Source organism: Cenococcum geophilum (genome assembly GCF_001692895.1).
Source record: "Cenococcum geophilum 1.58 unplaced genomic scaffold K441scaffold_2, whole genome shotgun sequence".
Taxonomy (NCBI): domain Eukaryota; kingdom Fungi; phylum Ascomycota; class Dothideomycetes; order Gloniales; family Gloniaceae; genus Cenococcum; species Cenococcum geophilum.
The window spans coordinates 3803156-3826580 of record NW_027137560.1 but is presented as its reverse complement, the minus strand read 5'-3'; the positions used below and the strand labels follow the sequence as shown (position 1 = coordinate 3826580).

Sequence of the window (23425 nt, the reverse complement as noted above, 5' to 3'; positions counted from 1 at the left end):
GAAATCGTCCCAAATTGATTAATCAGCCCTAAATTCCGACCTCATGTTGCTTAAATCCGACTTAAGCACAAACATAAACGCTACAAAAGGAAGCGTTATGAAATCAATTTGAAATATCTAATTCATTCAGTATCTACCTAATTGAGGTAACGAGACCGCAATGACAAAATCCACTCAATCAACCCTTCTTCTAGGTGCCGGCGAACTCGGGTCCGCTATTCTCACACCTCTCTCTGCATATCCCAATATCAAAATCACGGTTGCGGTCCGCGACCCTTCCCGCTATGCCTCTCTCGAGTCTGAGAAAACTTCATTCATTGCTTTAGGTCTCACAGACCTCACCATCCAAGAGCTAGCTACAGCCTTCGCACCATTCGATATCATAATTGGCTGCTCAGGTTTTGGCATGCCCACCGGTTCGCAGATGAAAATCGCCGAGGCCGCCCTCGCAGCCGGGAAGCAACGTGTCGCAGACGGAAAGCAAGCGATCAGCTTTTTCCCCTGGCAATGGGGCGTCGACTACGACATCACGGGCGACGCGAGCGGGACGATGGAATTGTTCGGGGAACAGCTGAATATCCGGAACCTGCTGCGGGCACAGTCGGCTTATTCGGGGATGAACTGGACGATTGTATCGACGGGGATATTCATGAGCTTTTTGTTTGAGCCGTATTGGGGAGTTGTGGAGCCGGAGGGGGAGGACGTTGTGGTGCGTGCGCTGGGGAGTTGGGAGAATCGTGTTACCGTGTCTACAGTGGAGGATATCGGGTCGATCGCAGCGCGGATCGTGTGTGCATCGGAATCCGAGCTTGAGACGAAGAATAAGATTGTGTATATGGCAGGGGAAACAATTAGTTACGCGCGCCTGGCGAAGGTGGTTGAGATTGTGTTTGGGAAGAAGGTTCGGAGGGAACTATGGAGCGTGGACCACTTAAGAGAGGAGTTGAAGAAAGATCCAGAAAATCTGGTTAAAAAGTATCGGGTGGTTTTCGCAGAGGGTAATGGGGTCAGCTGGGATGAGAAGGGAACAGTAAATCGGACACTGGGGATGCAGGTAACAGATGTGGAGACCTGGGCGCGGGAAAATTTAAAAGTTTGAAGTGCCCTGTAGCCGATAAGCTCGAGGCATGTTTTGAAGGATACTTGCTACCTACAGAAAAACCTCCTAGGTTGAAACCTGATACCAGTGATTCGTAACGCCTTCAACTCCCTTTCTTTTATACACAGAACGTCCCTGTCTGCCCAGGACTACTTCAATCCATTGCCCAATACAATTTACACACGATTACTGCCCAGGTGGTCCACCCTGACTTCCTGGAGGACCTCCCATTCCTGGTGGAGGGAATCCTCCTGGTGGGCCCATATTCGGCCCTCCAGGCCCTCCCATATTCGGTGGAAACGAGAAATTTGGCGGTGGCATGCCCGGCATTGGCGGCATGCTGCCAGGCGGTGGGAACGGCATTCCTTGAGGAGGAGAGCCAGCGCCATTTGGAGGAAACGGCGGGAATGGCATGTTGCCTGGTCCCCCAGCCATGTTTGGCGGCGGGAACGGCATGTTAGGTGGCATATTGGGCATATTAGGCATGTTACGGTTTGGGGCTGGAATATGTATTAGCCTAGGCTGAGGGATGGGAAGGGAGAAGGAAGAGAAATCTACGAATGAAATGGCCAAACTCACGTCCTCCTGGTCCGGGAGGCATAAAAGGCGGTGGTGGCATCCCCGGAATTCCTATAGCGCAATACACATCAATTTTTTTCCTTCTGATCAAGCCTGTATCTAAGCATGAATCGCACAATACCGGGAAAGCCAAAAGGCGGAGGTGCCCCAAATCCACCAGGTCCTCCCATCGGCGGCCCTTGTAGCATCGGATTCTGACTCTGTTGGCCTTCAGCGGCATATGAGGACGTAATAGAATCAATGACACTTTGGGCCTTTTCGTGGCCAATTTCTATCATGTCCATCAGCTTCCACTCTGAATTCCTAAAGTACGAGAAACAGGTATGCGCACGCTGGTAGTAATCGACTACATTTCGCAAATGATTCCTTCCACTATTATGCGCTTTTCGCACACTCATTGAGTCATGGGTGAGGTATACATCACAATAGTCGCCTTGAATTAGTCTGTCAGCCGTTCTGCTTAGGATTCGGGGTTTGAATAGAAATGAAGGCCTACAAAAGAGTACAGAGCAAGTCAGTCAAGACACACAAATATTTTGGGAGTGGGACACTTATATTTTGGCATGTTTGAAAAGCAGTTCAAAAAGATTACCGAATGGATAATTTGTGGTTGTTGGCCTACAGCTTAGAGGGATATTTCCGAGGTCGCGATGAGAAATTTACATTACACAATTAGTCAGCCGACGAGCGCTGCTATCGTGTCCCATCCCAGTCCTTGGGTCACCCTCAACCACTTAATAAAATCGCTTGAGATTTAAGAGTTTCGGAATCTATGCCTACGAGATACCGTCATATAGTTTATATGCCGTACTGGTTTATCGTTATGTATAAACGAGCATTTGGCACTATATCACGGCCTAGAATCTCTACTTAAATATCTTCTCTTCAAGCTAAGGGTCTATAATTAAAAAAAAAAGAATATTAAAATGTTGTAAAACCTTGTTATTATTAACCACAAGCAAAAATAATAAGTGGTTGTTGGAATTGCTGGGGGTTGGAAATGCTGGTTTTACATACATTTAGAGGGTGGCCCAAGGACTGGGGTGGCCTGAGGAGTGGCGGAACACGTTACAGTGGGTTAATGAAGTGTCCTTTAGGTGCTGGTAAGTTACGGCTAGAGAGTGTATAAGATGAGGCTTCTTGTAAGGATACTGAAATGAGGAGTAAATCTACGTGGATTTAATCAACCAAGAATTTAAAGGAACGATAGAGTGGCCGTGAAATGATGAACGCTGGTCTCCTTTGAGTAGCTAAAGAGCCTTTAAAGCATCTAAGTCCACTTTCATGATGCGCCCCTTTCAATTCATCCGCCAAGATCCTTTCCCATTTAGCCCTCGTACTATGCTTAATATCGCCTAGAAGGCTGATGTGTGGAATGTACACCCTCCTGTCAATTCCGGTTGTTAGCGATAGCTTGAGGGTCAGGAAGTAGGGTGCTTTCTGTCTGGCCTTGTCAAAGGTTTTGTCTTCTCTATTGTTTGTTCAATATGAAAAGAGTCTCTGCTAATAGGCCAATAAGATCAATATTTGTTGGATTGAAAGGATTTAGCAAAGATACGGTTTACAGAACGAGATCCCCAACAAGAAGAGTGTAATGGATTGTGATGATTCCCCTCTTATATAAAGAAGCCTGCGAAATAAATCGTTTGTCTCCCCGGAAGTTGCCGTTGGTACTCAACAGAATCTTAGCCTTCAGTTGGGAAGGCTTTCACGTCGAAGTTATGGATTCTCGCTTAGTCTCCTTGATATAGGCTAGCGCGCACAATCGGCGAAAGTTCACGCATCGCGAACTTCTTGTGCGAACCAGCATATCTACCGACTAACCTACAACGAGTGCCCTCTAACTTCCCATCAACAGCTTGAGGCAGCATTGCTTCAATCATGGCTGAGCAGTTGGTTCTCAGAGGCACCCTTGAGGGCCACACCGGATGGGTGACCTCCCTCGCAACCTCTCTCGAAAAGTACGTTGAACAGCAAAACAATATGGCAGCGTAACAGTGGATTAATTGGCAGTCAGCCCAAACATGCTCCTGTCGGGAAGCCGAGATAAGAGTCTCATTATCTGGAATTTGACCCGCGACGATACTTCCTACGGTTACCCCAAGCGAAGCCTTCACGGCCACTCGCACATCGTCTCCGACTGTGTATGTAATCGGATTATAGGGTGAATTGGGAGATGTGGGCAAGATTTAGGACAATGGACTGATTTAGATGTGTTTTTAAAGGTTATTTCCTCCGACGGTGCATACGCTCTCTCATCCTCCTGGGACAAGACCCTCCGTCTTTGGGAACTGTCGACTGGTAATACTACGAGGAGATTCGTTGGCCACACCAACGATGTCCTGTCCGTTTCCTTCTCCGCCGATAACCGTCAAATTGTCTCTGGCTCCCGCGACCGAACCATCAAGCTATGGAACACTCTAGGAGACTGCAAGTTCACCATCACTGACAAGGGCCATACTGAGTGGGTGTCGTGCGTGAGGTTCAGCCCGAACCCACAGAACCCAGTCATCGTCAGCGCTGGTTGGGATAAGATGGTCAAGGTGGGTACAAATTTTCGCACCCCAATTGGAACAGGAGAAATTTCCAAAAACATCCACATGATGCTAGCACATTTTAAAGTATTTGCTACTTCAGAGCCTTTTGGCTATGAGACAAACAATCACCGGCGCACTGATACAACATGCTTCTAAATATTTTCATCTTACTTTAAGTTGCGCCACGCAGAAGCTAACGTAAATAAACAGGTCTGGGAGCTCGCCTCGTGCCGCATCCAAACCGACCACATCGGCCACACCGGCTACATTAACACCGTGACTATCTCGCCTGATGGCTCCCTCTGCGCGTCAGGTGGCAAGGACGGCACCACTATGCTTTGGGACCTCAACGAGTCGAAGCACCTGTACTCCCTCACCGCTGGCGACGAGATCCATGCCCTTGTCTTCTCTCCTAACCGCTACTGGCTGTGCGCCGCCACCGCCTCCAGCATCATTATCTTCGATCTCGAGAAGAAGAGCAAGGTCGATGAGCTGAAGCCCGATTATATGGAGGTTGGCAAGAAGAGCCGGGAGCCGGAGTGTGTTAGCTTGGCTTGGAGCGCTGATGGCCAGACGCTGTTCGCTGGCTACACTGATAGCCGTATCCGCTGCTGGGGCGTGATGGCGAGGGCGTAGGTGGGTTGATGAAAGGAGGATGGGTAAGGCGAGGGAATGATGGGGTCTAAATCTGCTTATGTGCCACGGGGGGAATGAATAGGTAGGCAGCCGTTCGGGTTTTCATGTGGCCTAGCAATGTTGCGGGTATAGCACTTCGGCGGTGCTCAAAGCAAATGAAAAATCATTCAATCCAATCCAAGCCCATCTCCAATACTTATTTTGATGCTACCATATATCATTATACAACTACACCTGAAATCCAAAGCCAATACAAAGATAAATCTTCATATAATCTCCTTCACAGCTTCTCAAAAGTCAGCTTCCTCTTCTGTAGTCCACTCAACATAGCATCCTTCACATCCTTCGTCTGCACCATCGCCGCATTCCAAACCGCCGTATACCTCAACCCATCCTCCACCGGCCTATCCCTCGAGTAGTTCAAAATCTCCTTCGTCCCCATCGTTGCCACAGGGCTCTTACTCGCAATCAGCCCCGCCAACTTTGTCCCCGCCGCCAATGTCTCCCCCTTATTCGCATACACCGCCGACACAAGCCCCACCCTCAACGCCTCCTCAGCACCGAACACGCGCGCCGACAAACACACATCCTTCGCCCAGCTGGCGCTGCCAACCGCGCGCGGCAGCCGCGACAGCGTGCCGATGTCGGCCGCGAGCCCGATGTCGACCTCCTTGACGGAGAAGCTGGTGGAGGCGGCGGCGACGCGGATGTCGCAGGCGAGCGAGAGGTCGAGGGCAAGCCCGTACGCGATGCCGTGCAGGACTGCGATGACGGGCTTCTCGCAGGCCTCGACGGCGTTGATGCAGGCTTGGAACTCGAGGATGTGCCGGCGCAGCGCGTTGGCGGTGCGGGCGGGGTCGGCGTCTGTGCGGCCGATGAGGCCGCCGGAGGAGGCGGCCTGGAGACCAGTACGTTAGTGGGTGGTAGTAGGAGAAGAGAGGGGTTGGGGGTTTACTTTGATGTCGAGGCCCGCGGTGAAGGCGCGGTCGCCAGCGCTGGTTAGGACGATGGCGCGGACGTTGGGGTCGTGGGAGAGGCACTGGAAGATTTGCGATATGTTGAGCCACATTCTAGGGGGATATTAGACGTGGCGTAGGTATCTAGGTAGGATCATACAGAACGGAAGGAGGAATTAAAGAGAGATAGTGAGAGAATTGTAAGGGAAATGGGTAAGGTTGTCATTGACAGTAGGAATGATTACTTTGATAGTTGAGAAAGGGCACTAAAGCTGAATTCAGGATATTGAAGGTATAATGAAGGTGAAAACATTCAGAATTGTTCTAAAGAAATTCTAGTATTGACATTGACCGTAAAAACCGGTTCGGTCAAATCAAATAAAGTTTGAACGACAGTAGAAAACATGTTGACATGCTCATTAAAAAAGACAGCAGGATCTCGGTTTGTCCTAAAACCTAGCTTACACTTCAATAAAAGCATTTAGCTTCTCCGGCCGGTTTATCTCAACCTGGGCGACATATTCTTGCGGAAATGTGACGTTGAAGTAGTCGTAGGAGTATTCTTGTGCCATGCTTTTCCGGCTGGATTATTGAACTGAATAACACACTATTTCAAAATCCAACCGCTTGAGGAAAATGAGTAGAGTATAAAAATGTAGATAGTTCTCTGGTGTAGTTGTTATGGTTACAGCTATGTGCATGACCAGCTTCCACTCCCTTTCCGAGGTTTCGAATTCGGTACACATTCAACTTCACCTGATTGCTACTAGCTGTACATGGCAATCGTAGCGAACGTCTATGCTTGGCTGCAAGAACTTCAGCTGTTCGCGATCGGTCTCCATAATGTCGCAATCTTTGTCAAATATCGTGAGGTTTCCACCCGTACGATATTGCCAAACTTCATCAGCCACTGCGGAGACAGACAGCGTTGTACAGTGCATTGCACGACCTGCTTCCCCCCTCTTTAGCGAGCGCTGCGAAATATCAAACTCGGTACGCGCATCCAACCTCGCTTGATTGCACGTGGTAATTGTGGCGAAGCTGTATGCTTGGCTGCAAGAACCTTGCTCCGGCGACCTTCTTCTGCAGTGCCGTGATCTTTGTTAAATATCGTAAGGTCTCCACCTATATGATATTGCCAAATTTCATCGACTTCTCTGCAGAGACAGCATTGCATTCGCGCTTTGGCGGCCATAACGGAGGCGTAGTTAAGGGGGAGAAGAGGAAGCGTATGTCAGGCAATTCCTCTAGCCAATCAGAATAATTCTCCAGGGCAGCCAAAATAACCCGCGCGTGCAACCATAGGCGTTCGCTACAATTACTATGTGCAGTTGGTGGCGAGCCGGCGTACCGTAGCGAAATAAATTTTTGCCAGAGTGGGGTGGAAGCTGGTCATGCACATAAGCTGTATTAGTGAGGTGGGGGTTTGATGATCGTCTCACATGCCTCGGCGAAAATCAATGATGATAGGAACAGACGATTCGTTCAGAATTTCTGTTTGTATGTAATATTCTCCAAGGGAAAGACAGTATATTCGTTGGTTAACTTATGAATTTACGATAATACTGGTCAAGAGAGCGTCTCAGAAATTGCCGTCAAGTCCTATCCAAGATGCACCAATCCTCCTAACTCACCACAAGATGCCCACTGGAACACCACATAATCATCCAGAACCGTACTTATTAAGCGTCAGAAGTATAACCAAACAACCATATACTAAGTGAAGGTTAACTAATCAATCATTTATTCAAATTTTGGCAATTTTTTTCTCAGACGCCCAACTGACTTCCGTAATTTCCACAACCTCTGATAGTATGCAGTCAAGGCTGGGAAATCTTTCTGGGTCCACTCCTCCCAGTTCTCAATAATCTCATCCAATACGGGCCAAATTGCGCAGTCAGCGATGGAAAACCTTGACCCTGCGGTAAACTTTTCACCGTGGCGCCCCTGTCTCTCCTCCAGTGTTTCTAATGTGCTGACAAAGTCTTCGAGAGAAGTCGAAACATCTCGATTCTTCCACTGTTTTTGCAACTCCAACACCATTTGAATCACCTCATAAGCGTACACAGTGACCTGTTTACCGTGGTCATCTCTGTCTATATGATGGTACCTGTCTAGATATAGCAGAATTGGGACCGCTGACACAACCTCGGTATGGTTGATGTCGGCATCTCGATAGCAGACTTTACGGTCACGTTCGTACTCCTTGTCAAGCGCAGGAGGTTCACTAACAATGTGAGCAAGTCCTAGTTCTGCCAAACAGATGGTAACTTGTCGATTCTCAATGGTATCGTTCGAGGCAAACAGAATTGGATGATCTAATGGTGGTGCTCGAAAGTGAAGAACATCAAAACCAGCGCCGTATATCGCCGTCCAGTCAAATTCCGTGCTGCGATTTTCTTTTCCAAATGCGTGGATCATCTCCTCCGTCTTTTCTTCATCATCATTGATTACGTCTTTCGCGTTGGTTCGGTCTTTGGAAGTAGCGCCCTGACCCCAGATGAGGCGAGAGTCATTATCTAGGAAAGTGCCAATACTACGAAATGTGAGAGATATACGCATTCCAGAGAATGCCTTTTCTGCTTCTGATCGCTCTGTCGCTAAACGTTTATCGGCATTAATGCCATGCAACCAGCGCATGTTTGAGTCCTCTCCCAGTACAAACATGGAATTGTGCGGCATTGCGACGCGCTGAGTGTTACGTCCGGGGCTAGCTTCATTAGAGGCTTGCTCAGACTTGGCAGACTTCTTGGTTCGGAGTCGCATGGTTCTTTCAGCCCCAAAACTGACGTTAATAATATTTGAACCGCGAATGATATCCAAAGTTTTATCCGAATGTTCGGAAATATAGTCCTGCCCAGATCGGTAAAGCTGAATTAGAACATGGTTGACAGGATGCTTTATGATCTTTTGTACTTGTTCGCGAATCAACTGCACTGTTGAAGAAAAATGTAAGAGGGGCAGTGACTGGTCAGATGGATGGCGATACACTGGCATAGAACCGTCGGGGCCAAATTCGCCTTGCACGCAAACAAGGCGCGGAACTTCTCCCTGCACATGGTACATCTTCTGCCATCGTACCTCATTATATAGTTGATGGAAAATAATGTCCTTTAGAGGCTTCTTGGACGACTTCGGATGGCACAGAGTCTGCGGGAAGAAATCATAAATAATCCGCGAGTCCCCTTCGGCAATACTATCACCCGGTCTCATTATTGGAAACGTTGCCAGCGATTGGGCCTTTTTCCCCATTTTTTGGTGAGCACTGGAAGGATTAGGGTTCTCAGGGGATACCTTCTCGGGTTGTGATTTTGAAATTGTGGATGAGTCAATCTTAACTGGACGGCCTAGTGAGAGTCGAAGCTTCGAATCTTTGTCTTTCGAGCTCGAGCTTGTTGTACTTAATGATGGCTGAGATATGGATGACTTTAGTCGTTGCTCGCGCTTTGGTGGGGTTTCCTTTAGTTTATCACTGCTTCCGGCCTTCGTAATTGTGGTCGGGCGTGCAGGTGGCTCGTACAGCTGAGCAGGCTCCTTAGAGTGATTGGCGGACTTCTCCGATGTCTCTATCGGCGCTTTCTGACTTGACTCAGCTTTCCTGCTTGACTCCACTTTAGTCTTGTCATCCCTTTTTTTTTCCTTGTCGCCTCTCGATCTCATGCGAATTTTTGACTTGACTAAATTCTGCTTGGTTTCAGGTGCTTGCTGCGACTTTCTAGAGATAGGACGTGTTAATGCGGGCTGCGGTTCTGGGTCCTGTAATCCGGACGCTCCCCGGCTGAGTTTCTCTGCAAATTGCTCATCGCTGAGATTCGTATTTGCTGGGTCTCTCGCTTCGCTGCTCTCGGCTACACTTGCATCTGAAAATGTCCTGATTCTACCATTCAAGGCTATGGACGGAGGTTCAGCCACTGTGGGTCTTATTATTTCTTCTTCTTTAGGTTTCAGATCATCGTCTAATCGCAACTTGTCAACCAAATTGCTAAGATCATCGGTATCCTTTGAACCTTCAGACGGATTTGCGGTTGTTTCCGGCGTTTTCGAGAGGTCATTTGCGAGGTCTATGCTACTGAAAACGTGAGCCCCCATGAGCTCAGTCATCTTCTTTAGCGCTTCCTCGTGACGCACTTGTTTGCGATAACCCAAGCAGTCTTCGATGAGATTGATAGTAAGGCCATGGCGCACAGCATCCAGAGCAGTGGCAAAAATGGAGATGTTGGTGATGCATCCGCAAATATAGAGTTCAGTAACCAACTTGGCCCGTAGTGTTACCAAGAGCGATGTTGAATTAAAGGCAGAATAGTGCGATGTTACAACCACAGTATCCGTAGACGTATCTATGCTTGATGTGATGCCCTCGGCGAATTCGGCTCCTGACGAGTTTCGTGAACAGCTTGGCCCCTTTTTAGATGCCTTGGACAGAAACAACTCATCTTCTTCGGCTGGAGAAGGCGAAGCTGCGCGGGCCACGATGCGCTTCCTTGTTGAGACCCGCTTGAGTAGTTCCAGGGCACGTTGTTTATGGCGTTGTGATCTTGATGAAGATGCGCGGGGCATTAGGTCTTTGACTGCCAATTCTTCACCACTATCATCTGTGCTGCTGTCAAGCCCATCAACTGGCTCCAAAAGGACGGTGTCTCCATCGCCGGAAGGATCATTTACCGTCCATTCTTCTTCGAAAACGGTTCGGACCCAGATGACATCTCCAGCGTTGTCTCGAAATCTAGGGACGAAAGCCTTGATTCGATCGATGAAGCCGAACGGTGTCTCGACCGGAAGCTTGCCGTCGGGCCGGAGAAAGTCATTCTGCAATCCAAGAACAAGTAAAGCCTGGTGGGTCTGAAACTGCGGTTGCTTCTCCTTGAGAAGATCTAGAAAAGATGTCATGGCTTTTTATTGAGATTGAGCAGCTAGAAAGAAGGACGGATTGTCAGACATGTGCACACGCAAGAAACTAGCGAAATTTGAAGTGTATTTTCTCCCTCAGTGGCCAAGCATTACGGTCTAGATTGTCAAAAATCTTGAGAGGCAAAAAACGCCAACTCAGAGCGCGATGAAATGGGAGGCGTAAAGTTGGTGTAAAAAACGGTGGATACGCATTATCAGATGTTGGGTAGTAGTTACACTTACAAATCATGGAGGTGTGTAGGATGTAGGAAGCCAAGTAGAGCAATCAATCAAGGTGGCATAGTCGCGCAGCGGCAGCGGCTGCAGGGCTGGCTTGATCCATACACAACGAAGGTCGACTTACGCAGGCCGGCGAATGCAAGGCCGTGTTAGTCTCAGGCATGGGCTATGGACAATGGTGGGGAGAGGAAGAGAATGCCTAGGTTGGTGGGTGGGAGCCCTTGAGGATGCCAATAGTGCGCGGAGAGTAGTGAACCCATCTACTCGGGTGGCGAGCCACGAGAGCAGGGGCGCGGGTTGTGGAGCAGAGGGCGGGATAAGACCGATGAGACCGAGAACACTGAGAACACTGAAAACGCTGAGAACAATGGGACCGCTGAGACCGCTGGGTGCACTGCTATATCTTAAGCGACACCTGCAGGGGATGATGCTCGCCCGTTTCAAGCAATATCGTGTCCGAACCGGGATCCTTCGGGCCTGTGCCGGCAGAGTGAGGGCCAGCAAAGGTCAGCGGAAACCAGCCCGCCCAGCTTAGCCCAGCTTACGCCTGCACTGCCGGCCAGTAAATACGCCTGCTACTACGGAGAAATTGCCAAACGGTTATGACCTGCATCCATAGCAAGTCACCAGTCAACTTAAACGCCCTTTTACCGCTCGCATCGCGAATCATTCCTTTCCCAGTCCCGCCAGGAACACCGTCACTCTCGTGCATATTACGCTGCACTCATACGCCAGAACTCCCACCTACCCGTACATCCCCGTTAAACACCACTTGGCCCACACACACAACCGTACCGAGCCCCGGAATTCGACGCGCGGTCTCACTCAAATCACGGCCACATGATCCTACCCACTCGCCCTCTCCGAACCCAGACGTCTGGTCGATATGTATATCCCATCACCTGCTGAAGAATGCCGTAATTTTCTGGCTCCCATCGCTCGCCTTGTTGGGACTGCTTTTCGTTGCAGTACCATTGGTCGTGGAACTCCTGGTCTTCCTTGTCGCCTTTGAAGAAAACTTCTTCGGAGATTGGCTGGAATTGTTGACAGGCGCTGCGGAGATCCTCCGCTTCTGTTGGGGAGTACCGTCCGCCGTGCCACCATTATCGTCGGCCTCATTACGCTCCCGTTTGATGCCTTTTTGACTTTCGGCCCTGGTTGGAGTAGGCAATGGAGCATTGTCTTCGGTACCCTCCTGCTGGTCCGTAGTATCACGAGTCTCATCCTTATCGTATTCAACCTTGACTCCCTTGATCTTCAAATCATCCTCCATTTTGCCGGCCTGTTTTTCCTCTGCCTTGCCCTCGGCAGCCTTCCTCTGGTTTCCGAAAAAGTTTGCAATATTACTCTTATTTTCGGTACTATTGACTGGCACCACAAATGACGGTGAATTATTTCCGACCTTTCCGACCTCCTTGCTGACAGGAAAGCACTCCAGCTCACCATCGTACGGTTTCAGTAGTGACTGGAGTTCCTTGCTCCATTCTGTGCGTTTCGGGTCCAGCCAGGTCTTTATTGCGTCAGAGCCGTTGTTAAGTATCACGGGCATACGGTCGTGCAGAAAGTTTAGCTGCTTATTCGAGTTAGTGGTGATGATGGTATATGTGTAAAGCTTCTCCTGTGTATCTGGAACATTCTTAGTAGTCTGTACTTGCCAGAGACATAATATGACCCACCCTCAAACTTAACACAATCCCACAATCCCGCAAAGCACATCAACTGGCCGTCTTTCCGCTTGACGAAGTGTGGGATCTTCTCCTTGCTGTTACTCTTCTTCAGCCATTCATAGAATCCTTGGGCTACCACAATACATCGCTTCTTCTTTTTCATGCTTACCCACATGCCGCGATTCTCAATTAAAGAATCGTCGCGACAGTTGATCGTCTTAAGCATTGAACCATAATCCGGGTTGCGTTTCGTCCAAAATGGAATCAAGCCTACCGCACGACGCGTAAATAAATTACCCACCAAGCTTCTTGCAAAGATGCTTACCCCATTTCATGGCCTGCAGCCTGTATCTTGTCTCATGTGTCTCCTGCTCGTGAGCGATTTGAGCCCCCTTCCCACCATCTGCCTGGGCGCTCTCTGCATTCTCGCCCTCCTTCTCACCATTATCCCCATCTCCACCATAGTCCGGCCCATCGGCTCTGTACACTAGGCCGTGGTAACCTGGGGCGAAATTGTAGCTTTGCCGAAGTTCATCATCCTCTGGAGCTTCCTCGGCGGGCATACGAGCCTCCTCGAGCCGGCGACGAACTTCAGAGGGTCTCTAGGTGTACTATTAGCTTTAATCGTGAATTCGAGGTTGCACTTACTAAAGCCAATACATATCGTCCACACATGATGGCATACTCTTTAGCACAGTCGCTGTGTTAAGAGTTACGTTTGGTTATAGCTGCCTCCAAGCTGTTGGCCGCTGGCGAAACGTCATTTGGAGAGGCGAGACTCAGCCCTAAATATCGATCTGCAACCTCCGACGAATCTTTACCCCGAGGCATCAGAAGCCCTCAGAGAAGCTGGTTATACATCAGTTCTTGATACCCTTGAATCGATCAAGCCTCCTACTCTTGCTATGTTCTCCCGAACATTCCCACGTGTTGGCAATCGAATATCACGCCTCATTCAAGCTCAACACCATCCGCAAATACAAACATTCGCGAAACTGCCGTTACGAGCGCGCATACCAGTACAGCAATGCACAAAAAAGCGAGAAGGCTCAACATTAGCTTCTGCAAAAAAGCTCTACCAGGAGAATCCCTTCGCTTTCCCTCTAGCCGTGGCCTGGTATTAAACCCCACCCCCAGCTACGACCACCCCACCACATTAAACAGACCAATTGACGTCTTACCAGCATCCTAGTGGGCATGGGTGGCTTCCTGTATCTCCCTTACTACTACCAAACCTATATAGTAGCACCGTACCACAACTTCCCAGAACCCGTAGCGAAGAAACTGCGGCGCGCGATATTCTATAGCTCGGGCCGCAACATGGATGTGCGAGAAGCAAACAAATACTTTCGACAGGGCCTGCAAATTGCGGATGAGATGGGAATGGATCCATTTAGTGATGAGATAATTGGTGTCAAAATCTCGATTGCTGCGATGTTTGAGAGAGCGCAGCATTACAAGGTGGCTATCGATGTTCTAGAAATTATACGTCGAGACTGCTTCAGGTGGGTGGAGGAGCTAGGTGACAAGCATTGGAACGATGGAAAGAGAACCAGAGTGCTGGCTAAGACGGTAGCGCTAAATGTCAAGTTGGGAGAGCTGTATGGAAACCAGTATGTCGCAAATAGAGACGCTGCAGAGGAACGGTTAGTGGAGGCAGTTGAGACAGTCTTGAAGGAGAAACAGAGGAGAGAGCAGGACGGTGTTCAGCCAGGCGAAGGCGATTGGCTATCGGATGAAGAAGCAGGAGCGTCGCTGGAATGTATGTTGTCTTTTATTTTGTTCTATACACCACCACTTCACCGTATATCCTCGTTCGACCAGGGTCATGGAGTACAACAACTAACCATACTTCAGCTCTTGGACATCACTACGAAGAAAAGAATCTACACTACCTCGCGACACCACTGTTCTTACAAGCGCTCTCTTTGTGCCCACCAAAGTCTTGTCACTCCGTTATACTAAGTAAGTTTTCCCATGGTCTCAAATCGCTTCTATCTCCCGTCTATTCTAACCACCCAATCCCAGTGAACAACCTCTCCATATCCCTAGCTCAACAAAAGCCACCTCCACTATCATCTTCTCCTCCCACGCCTTCTTCTTTTCCCAATACACCCTCTCCATCCCCGGGTATCCTCACCGACCAAGCCCGCCAGTGGGCATCGAAAGCTCTCACTCTTGCCGCATCGATCGCTCCACCTAACCGTACAGAAGAATGTGACGTTGGCTGCGCCGTTGCGACACACAATCTCGGCGAGTTTGCTGAGCTGGACGAGAATATACAGGAAGCACGGCGACGATATGAAGAAGCCGCCGCTTTAGCAAAAGCTATCGGCTTTCCGGAGGGAGTGGCTAATGCTAAGAAGGGGCTAAAACGGCTAAGTAAAATTGAAAATGGTAGATAGGGAAAATATAAGGCGGGGCCAGATATTGTATCATACAGCAAATGTATAGTATGGCACAGATAGGCCAGCCTCACGATTTGTCACATGAGATTATCTCTCACCCGCAGGAGCCAAGGACACCCTACCCCTTTTATCGATATTCCTTGAAACATATAGTTCTCCAACTAACGTGTTACAAGCACGATCGAAGCTTCCCTTGCCAATAATCGATTTTTTGTGCAATCTACTCCATCATGCCCTAATATTCGCCATTCAGTGGTATTGAATCACCGAGCTCGCCTCCTTATCTCTCTTCTTTGATCTCCCATGATTCATTTCCATTTATTTACTTCCACATAATATTCTTCTAAATCACTCATCGCAGAAATTACATATTTCTCGTAGTGCTTTTCAAAACAATGCCCTATCCGCAGCTCAACATATAACAGCGCGCATATTCACCTTAGCACGCGTCGCAATTTTGGCACATCGTTACCTATATCCTTGCCGCCAAGGCTGGCTGCAATTATAGCATCATCCTCTTTCATGAATATCTCCTCTAAAGGACTTTGCTCTCAGATGATATGATGTATAAGAGATAAATGGCGGGGATGATAAAAACATTGCTCGGCCAACTGGTCCCAGTCCAGTAGCCCAGAGACGTCTGATCACAACATCACCAAGTATGAAGACGGTCATGCGTCGTTGATAAACCGCTCCCGACACATTGCACAGGCATCATATAAAATCGAGCGCCTGACAAGCAGCCCATAGCACTACCAAGTCGTCTCCAGAGGAACACTCGTGTTCGTCAGCGCAACACTCTCTTTTCCCAGAGCACCCATGCGGAACCAGGCTTGCATTACAAAGAGTTTCAGAGGCAGTTAAATGCTCTGCAGGAAAAAGATTAGAATATAATTAAGGCGTCGTAAAGATGATGTGCAGGCCTTTAGATGCCAAAAATGTGTCAAATGATCGTGACTACCCATGTCAGTTTAGCTTTCCTATATTGGGTATAGATCAGGTGTGTCTTGGCAGCTGATCTTGACTGTATATATAGAGGCTCAAGAGCCGCTCTCAATGGGACAGAGTTCTCATTCTTGATCTTGATTTTTGACAAAATGCAAAAATGCGTTTCTTGTGTGTGTTGTGACATACCCTCCACAGTCATCATTTCAGTGCTGCGGATTAAGACTTATCAAGGAAAGCCTCGTTCATTATCGTAAGCCACAATAACGCTCATCATCGCTTACGAAGGCCACGGATAGTGTCTAAAAATCTGTCCGAGAGCTAGGAGTTGTGCAGCCATAATGACAGGTTCCTAATACTCTATAGTCAACTGTTAAAGTAGCCAGGTCCAACTCAATGGAGTACACGCCGGAAATCTTTAATTTTAGATGCAGCAGTAATAACGGAGAAAGTCAAGCCAGCCGCTGTCTAACCATAGTCGTCAAGAACCTCATCTTCATCGTCCTCCCATCCACTATCCTCAATATCATCGTCACTGTCCTCGGGAAACTGAAACTTCCCTGAATCTATAAAGTTGTTAAGGAAGTGCCTGCTGTTCTCGGGCCGCATGCACTCGGCAATCCGGCGGTGTTTCTCCGGCAACTCCTCAATAGAAGTCCACCGATAACCCCTCTCCTTCTTCCGGAAGCAGTATAATAGAGTATAACACTCAGCTAGGCTCGCTAGTTCGCATAGCGCGAGCTTACGCTCATACTCGCGCTGGATATCCGCCATTGTGCGTCCCAGGAACCAGTCTATTATGCTAAGGCGGTTCGGTAGCCGCGGTTTGTGGATACGGAGTACATCAGCGCATGAGTCGAGTAGCCCTGGCAGCGTCGGTACCGGGATAGAGCTGTGGTCGCACTCTATCGTGGTAGTACGCGCTATATCTGTCGGATCGAACGCGACCAGGTCCTCAGGGATAACACCAATGCGGAAGTGCTCATACTTTAGTACCGGAATATCTGGAAAGTCGGCAGGACCGCTCGAGTTTGGAAGTCCTAGCTGCGTCGCTGGGGAGCGCTTGCAGTAGGGAAGGTAGGTAGAGATAGCCTTCACCGCTGCATCTATACGGTCGTTCGGCACTACAAAGTATATACTATGGAGACATGAGGTAGGAACTCGGAAGGCTGCGGCCCATAAGAAGTCGCCCCAAAGAACGTGGGGGATTTTATGGTGGGAGAGAGCGCGCGAAGGCAGGACGGTGTCCCAGGCGTGCGAGTGGGCTGCATTTTTGGAGATTGGTCCATGAAATCCCATAACGGCTAAGTGTTTATTATCATCGATAAGGTAAGGGCAGGGTAGGGGGATATCAAAGGTGAAGAAGTGCCATAGAAAAGATTCAGCAGGAACTGGTTGGAGGTTGAAGGTCGAAGGGTAACTATTATGACTCTGCGTTTTTAAAGTCTTTGCCGCCAAGAAAATTGACTGGAGCCTCCCCACAGCACCGCACACAAACCAGACTTCTTCAAGCATAAACTATTATTGGTGATCTTGATCACCATCTTTAAGCATAAGTATCTTCCCTCTAAGGAAATTAATTGTCAACAGAGAGCCTATACTTATGTTAGCATTCTTGATCCTGTCGGTGTAGTAAGATACGCAGGGCCGCACCACCACTAATTATTATGCTGTGACATATATATGACTTAAGGAAAGCGGTGTTGTTTGAATGATTAAACATATCACCATTAGTTCGCGCCCATGCCGATATAGTTGCAACCGTAAAGTTTACAGCGAGATAAACCAAATATTATGCTAAACTATGAGAAAATCTGAAAACAGCCAAACACTCTAATCGATGAAACCAGTAAGGTGAATGAGTATAGATGCGCTAGATAGAATATGAGAAGATAAAGCGGGAAACGGCAATGCATCTTCATATCATCCCATGCTTACCTCACCTCTACGCTCATGTCCCTGCGCTCAAACCTGCCTATACACCCCGGCCCAGCATACCGCCGCTCAAAGCCAAGTTCCGAATAGTTTGATATACATCATCTTCACGACCTGCACTTCAATACAGTACAGCGCAATCTCCGCCACCAAAAACCCCAGAAACGAGTTCGCCGGCCTCACCAACCCCAGTGCACGGGCAATAGGCGGAATGTATGGTAGCGATAACCCCACGGCCATGACGAGGAGTGTTGAGACTACCAATACAGGTGCAGCGCGCCGCTGGATGACCGGTATCTTCGCTGTGCGGAGGAGATGCACAATTACGGTCTGCGTTAGTAAGCCCTCAAGAAACCAGTGCGTATGAAAGCGTGCAACTAGGGCCAGATCATTATTGGAGCGGATGCCGTAGTAGAACCAGTTGAGGCAGAAAGTGCACATGTCAATCGTGCTACTGGTCGGACCTAGTATGACAATGAAGCGGAGCAGGTCGCGGTTTCTCCAGCGCTGCGGGCGCTGCACAAACTCCTTGTCCATGCGATCCCAAGGGATTGCTATCTGTGAAATGTCGTATAGTAGGTTTTGGACTAGAATTTGCAGCGCCGTCATAGGTTGAAATGGCAGCCAGGCACTGGCGATAAGCACGCTGAAGACATTGCCGAAATTGGAGGATGCAACCATCTTGATGTATTTGATCGTGTTGCCATGAGTTAACCGGCCGATGGTGACACAGTCGACCATTATCGAGAGTGCTTTTTCGGTTAGGATCACGTCGGCGCAGTCTTTAGCCACGTTGGTGCCTGTATCGACGGATATCCCAACATCAGCGAAGCGGAGAGCGACGCAGTCGTTGATGCCATCGCCGAGCATACCAACAGCATGCCCAGATGCCTTTAGACTCATGATAACATCGCCTTTTTGGCTTGGGGCAAGCTTAGCAAATATTGTGCACAGCTGGACAGCCTCATGGAACTCTGGTCCGTCAAGTTCGGCAAGTTCGGAGCCGGTGATGGTGCGGATTCCTTCTTCGACATTTCCGGTCATGTTCATTGAGCGGCATACTTTCAGAGCAATTCCAAGGTTGTCTCCCGTCAAGACCTTAGTTTCTACACCCAATTCCCGGAGCCGGGCAATCGACAACGCAGCATCATCTTTCGGCGGGTCGAGGAAGGCCAAAAGGCCTTCAAGTACCATGCGCGACTCAATATCCTCAAAACTTTCCTCGTTATTCAGGTGGCTTGCATTGATGACCTTCGTAGCCACAGCTAGTACGCGATATCCATCGTTATTGAGTTCGGCAGCACGCTGAATAACTAAATCATTGTGAGTAACCTTGAGCTCTACGAGCTGTCCGTTAAAGCGAATAAGGGAGCAAAGCGTTAGCACTTCTTCGAAAGCTCCTTTGCAGATCAAGGTCAAAGCTCCTGTAGCGTCTTCTCGAATAATGGCGCCTGATCGACGTTTCTCGAAGTTGAACGGAATTTCAGCCACAAACTCGCCCAGCACTGTCGGGGCCCGCTTTTCGTCCGTTTCATGCCCTTTTAGTATCGCTGTATCGATGCTGTTCTTCTTGCCACTCTGATAGTGCGCATTAGTATATGCGAGTTGAAAGACCCGGTCATTTGTGGCGCCATGACAGTCCTCATTGCGGCAGAGAGCAATTTCGTCCCTTGTTAATGTTCCAGTTTTGTCACTGCACAGTACAGTCATGCCACCCAAATTCTGAATCGCATCCAGGCGTTTGACAATAGCCTTCTTCTTCGAAAGAGTAAACGCTCCACGGGCAAGGTTTGCATTGACAATAGCAGGTAGCATCTCTGGCACAAGTCCTACGGCCACCGAAACGCTGAACAAGGCGGCAGAGCGCCAATTGTGGGATATCTCCCCGTTGATGATGAGAACAATGCTAACCATGACAACCATAAATCCGATCATCATAAAGCTGACATTCCGAACCCCCTTCTGGAATGAGTTCACAGGCCGTTTCTTGTTCAGCTGCTTCATGATAGTTGCAATGAAGGCGTCGTCTCCGGTCCGGACAATAAGTCCTGTGGCTGTTCCTGAAATGACATTGGTACCCATAAAAGCCAGGTTTTCGATATCGAAAAGCGTGGATGGAGCTTTTTCTGTTTTGGTAGTGCCGGTCTTTACTTGGGGTTCGCTCTCGCCTGTCAAGCTCGATTGAGTAATTTGGAGGTGCGAAGTTTGGAGTAGAAGGCAATCTGCAGGCACGTTATCTCCTGGGTTTAGTAAAATAATATCTCCAGGCACAAGCATCTTAATGTCAAGGACCACCTCAGACGGCTTAACGATTCCATCTATGTTCACTTGGCGTCGCGCTTGAATTTGAGTGGTAACACTGCCTTGGAGTTTGACCGCAGCAATTCCACTCCTGTACTCCTGCCAGAATCGCACCGAGCAAGAAATAACAATCATAACTACCAAGATGATGAAGGTAGACCAATTTGGAGGGGGAGTTGCAAGAGAAATAATTGCGAGAAAAGTCAAGAGAATGTTAAACGGATTCGGAAGCACAGATAAGAGGATCTGCCACCACGTAGGTGGCTTTTTGGTTGATAGAATGTTAGCACCAACTGAATGGAGTCGGGCTGCAGCTTCATTCTCTGTGAGTCCATTCAGTCCAGACTCCATATACGATTGTGCTTCCTCTATGGTCATAGAGGCTACCGACTTTAGAACAGCTTCTGCTGACTTAGCTTGAGCATTTGATGGACTGCGCCAGGATGCCAAATTTATTGCGACTATCAGATTATTAGAAGACGAGATAAGCATGGCTAGACCGTGCCCACCTTGCCTAGACTCAACATTACAAGCTTCTCGACCAACGCGACGGAAGAGAGAACAATTACGGATATTGCGCAACATTTTCGATGCCGTAGACACGTATGGGAATTTCATTTACATAGTAGTACCAAAAAGATATCAAGTGGAGTGTACAACTCACTGCGTGGCTAATTAGCTAACTTAGCTTATGGTGGAGACCGCGACTGACAGGAAGCTTAACGTCTAGCTTCTGGTACGGTACGTCGAATTAACCCATCTTATGGTGGTCGGGTTGGCTGAAGAAGTTCACCAGCAGCCTCAAACAAGGCTGATGATCCGCGAGAAAACCTAGAAGTAGCCAGCTTTGGATATTTTGAGTATGAGTGATGATAAGGAGTAGGGCCTGGTATCAGGAGGTAGAGGAATATTTGTACTGCAGCGTAGCAAGAAATCGGCATCGGCCTGTCCGAAAATGCTAAAATGATAAAAGGAAGCATGCACAAAATAAGTGTGGCCATTGATGACTCTAACGACAAACTCGATTGGCTAATCGATGTGGGTAGATTGGGCTTCAGGCGCTGAGCGATTTTTGCTTAACCATTGAGACATACCTTTTCGGTAAGACTGACAGAGAGCTGGCAGGTTATCTAGCCCTGCAACTACCTTTAAGGGCTCCTGAAAATTTGCATCAGAGCAACCATCAGCTCGTGATTGGGGCTGTGCGCTATTTTCTCATCGTGATTCGTGTTACTCTTGCATTGTGGTCATATCAGATTGATAACTTAGACCAACGAGGCGAGGCGGTGAGTTGGTTTTTAACAGCGGATCCTTGATAGCAAAGACTGATACGACCTCACTGTATGTAACACTACCCGGTAAACGTGCAATGATGATAGCACACGAACCTGATTTGCTGCATCTTAGAAGTTGGTGTTGAGGTTGTGAATGCAACGAGCTTTGCTGCCAAGGCAGCACCCAGACTATCGGAGTTCCTATTTTGGAAAAGCGTGGGTTTGGTGCTAAGACCTTACCCACGTATACCAAATTTTAGACTTCGAGCTTGTAAAAATCAACTCTACACCGACTTTTTAATAGGGTCTATTCACTCAATCGCTTGTAATAGAACCTTTTTTTGGCAATCCACCTCCTGCAACACCTACCCGAGCGGGTAAGATTAAGCATCTTACCCCTGCCCCCCCTGGCGCCCCATTGTACGAGGCTTGCACGGTAAAGTAAGGTGGCTTGCATAACTCTCGCCAAGGATGTAGATGGTGGTTTAGTTATAACATCGAGTGGGTAACTTATACTACATCGGGTATCCCATCACCCGGCAGGGTACTGCGTTATCGATAGGGGCGGCCCGTGCATATGACACTAAGGGGCTATACTCAATCCATGCTTCCTGATTGGCCAAATTCTTATCGATAACGTTGGAAGATACGGGTGATAGGATAATTGAGTGGTAATGTCAATGGACTGGATTGGGTACAAAAATCGCTTTATATCCAATCCAAAAATAAGATCAAGCCTCTTAACCGGATATATAACCGGTTAAACCAGATAATCCAAATAGATTACATACTTTGGATTCTGTCGTGAGTCTTGGCATGGTGTTGAGGTTTAAATTAGTCGCTAAGGATCGTGTATTTGACTACATCGTCTTTATCAACCTTATCAACCTCATCTTCCTACCTGCCCACCTTCTTGCCCGTCTTTCTGCCCACTAGCTTGTGTATCTACCCCGCCCGTAATCCTGCCTTCCTTTTTGGCGGCAGCCTTGGCAGCAGTCTCCTCCTTATATTGCTCATCAACGTTAGGACTAACGCTTTCTGGAAAAGCTTTGGCTTAAGGACGATATTGGCTTTAAGATAATTGCAAGGGTTAGTAAGCAAGTGCTTGGCTAAACTGAACACGCGTTCGCATTCGGCGCTTATAAGAGGTATAGCCAATACATTAAGGGTAAATAGAGCGAGGTTAGGCTACCAGAGGCAGATATAATTCAAATAAACTAGAGGATCGCTAATTTGTTTAGGGTTACTTCTAATATAGCTTTGGTAGGCGGGGTTGGGTTCGGGTTTGTAACAGGTAAGAGACTAAGAGACTTGTCGACCTGAATCGGACTTGCTTACCACCATCGAACTACTGTCTGACGACCTAGATCGTCTATACGAACTTATGACTAAATGTCTCATTACCTACTTTCTATTACCTATTTGACTCAGTTGTCTGGACCTACCTGATCTATATAGAGGGCTTCTAGAGCCATATTCAATAGACAGAGTCCTCATCCTTTTCTACGTTCAACAAGACTCTGGCCTGGTTACATCTACTGCCGTCTTTAGGCGCTTCCTTTTTCCACCGCTAGAGGTCTTACTAACTCGCTTTTGAGGAACAGCAGGAGCCTTGCCTGCAGCACGGCTACTTAATACATAATTACCACTACCTCTACGCGTTGTCCGGCCAGTAACAGTAACCAAGCTCTCTATATAATTAGAAGGATTAGAAGGATTAGAAGGATTAGGAGGATTAAATAACAAGGGTATTAAGGTGGACAAAAATAGAGACGACGTAATAAGGCCAGTAATAAGGGCGACGCGATTAGGGTCAATAACCTCTGCTTAATCTATATTAGATCAACCTCAGTTTGATTAACTGTTTTGGATCAAAACAGGCATTAAGCGATCAACGGCTTAAGATTATATAGCGATTGGCTTAGATTGCTCGAGTGGCGTTCGTCTATACCCGACGTCTC

The 23425-nt window shown here is 48.2% G+C and overlaps 10 protein-coding genes across 10 annotated transcripts; 3 read left to right on the top strand and 7 right to left on the bottom strand.

Annotated features, from left to right (window-relative positions):
* Window positions 1-160: 160 nt before the first annotated feature.
* On the top strand, window positions 161-1099 carry K441DRAFT_534832 (NAD(P)-binding protein; the record flags this gene model as incomplete). Its single annotated transcript, XM_067642342.1, has 1 exon — window positions 161-1099. One exon carries the CDS (start codon window positions 161-163, stop codon window positions 1097-1099), a length of 939 nt encoding a protein of 312 aa, XP_067509970.1.
* Window positions 1100-1746: 647 nt separating this feature from the next.
* K441DRAFT_533847 (uncharacterized protein) lies at window positions 1747-2109 on the bottom strand (the record flags this gene model as incomplete). The annotated part of the gene is made up of 2 exons (XM_067642307.1): window positions 1747-1949; window positions 2010-2109. Coding segments are annotated over 2 exons (303 nt in total), but the record flags the coding sequence as incomplete, so codon positions are not given.
* Window positions 2110-3493: 1384 nt separating this feature from the next.
* Window positions 3494-5287, top strand: K441DRAFT_651392 (40S ribosomal protein RACK1). Its single transcript, XM_067647182.1, has 4 exons — window positions 3494-3639; window positions 3696-3822; window positions 3904-4221; window positions 4426-5287. Exons 1-4 carry the CDS (start codon window positions 3560-3562, stop codon window positions 4849-4851), a joined length of 951 nt encoding a protein of 316 aa, XP_067509968.1. The 5' UTR covers window positions 3494-3559; the 3' UTR covers window positions 4852-5287.
* Window positions 5132-6516, bottom strand: K441DRAFT_601052 (delta-delta-dienoyl-CoA isomerase-like protein; the record flags this gene model as incomplete). The annotated part of the gene is made up of 3 exons (XM_067645219.1): window positions 6273-6516; window positions 5807-5921; window positions 5132-5749 (listed from the first exon to the last, which is right to left on the bottom strand). The coding sequence occupies exons 1-3, from the start codon at window positions 6377-6379 to the stop codon at window positions 5132-5134; spliced, it is 840 nt and encodes a 279-aa protein (XP_067509967.1). The 5' UTR covers window positions 6380-6516.
* Window positions 6517-7550: 1034 nt separating this feature from the next.
* Window positions 7551-10694, bottom strand: K441DRAFT_535236 (uncharacterized protein; the record flags this gene model as incomplete). The annotated part of the gene is made up of 3 exons (XM_067642361.1): window positions 7551-9522; window positions 9577-9650; window positions 9720-10694. 3 exons carry the CDS (start codon window positions 10692-10694, stop codon window positions 7551-7553), a joined length of 3021 nt encoding a protein of 1006 aa, XP_067509966.1.
* Window positions 10695-11394: 700 nt separating this feature from the next.
* Window positions 11395-12865, bottom strand: K441DRAFT_651389 (DUF159-domain-containing protein). The gene is made up of 2 exons (XM_067647181.1): window positions 12611-12865; window positions 11395-12560 (listed from the first exon to the last, which is right to left on the bottom strand). The coding sequence occupies exons 1-2, from the start codon at window positions 12825-12827 to the stop codon at window positions 11833-11835; spliced, it is 945 nt and encodes a 314-aa protein (XP_067509965.1). The 5' UTR covers window positions 12828-12865; the 3' UTR covers window positions 11395-11832.
* A 307-nt stretch (window positions 12866-13172) lies between these two features.
* On the top strand, window positions 13173-15135 carry K441DRAFT_692295 (uncharacterized protein). Its single transcript, XM_067652557.1, has 4 exons — window positions 13173-13718; window positions 13786-14363; window positions 14459-14566; window positions 14630-15135. Exons 1-4 carry the CDS (start codon window positions 13507-13509, stop codon window positions 15004-15006), a joined length of 1275 nt encoding a protein of 424 aa, XP_067509964.1. The 5' UTR covers window positions 13173-13506; the 3' UTR covers window positions 15007-15135.
* A 1100-nt stretch (window positions 15136-16235) lies between these two features.
* Window positions 16236-17364, bottom strand: K441DRAFT_651385 (uncharacterized protein). Its single transcript, XM_067647180.1, has 2 exons — window positions 16331-17364; window positions 16236-16254 (listed from the first exon to the last, which is right to left on the bottom strand). The coding sequence occupies exon 1, from the start codon at window positions 17251-17253 to the stop codon at window positions 16423-16425; it is 831 nt and encodes a 276-aa protein (XP_067509963.1). The 5' UTR covers window positions 17254-17364; the 3' UTR covers window positions 16236-16254; window positions 16331-16422.
* Window positions 17365-17710: 346 nt separating this feature from the next.
* Window positions 17711-20861, bottom strand: K441DRAFT_102550 (magnesium-translocatin). Its single transcript, XM_067639914.1, has 3 exons — window positions 20855-20861; window positions 17893-20651; window positions 17711-17827 (listed from the first exon to the last, which is right to left on the bottom strand). The coding sequence occupies exon 2, from the start codon at window positions 20566-20568 to the stop codon at window positions 17959-17961; it is 2610 nt and encodes an 869-aa protein (XP_067509962.1). The 5' UTR covers window positions 20569-20651; window positions 20855-20861; the 3' UTR covers window positions 17711-17827; window positions 17893-17958.
* On the bottom strand, window positions 20574-21206 carry K441DRAFT_651384 (uncharacterized protein). Its single transcript, XM_067647179.1, has 3 exons — window positions 20903-21206; window positions 20700-20853; window positions 20574-20651 (listed from the first exon to the last, which is right to left on the bottom strand). Exon 1 carries the CDS (start codon window positions 21189-21191, stop codon window positions 20952-20954), a length of 240 nt encoding a protein of 79 aa, XP_067509961.1. The 5' UTR covers window positions 21192-21206; the 3' UTR covers window positions 20574-20651; window positions 20700-20853; window positions 20903-20951.
* Window positions 21207-23425: the final 2219 nt, after the last annotated feature.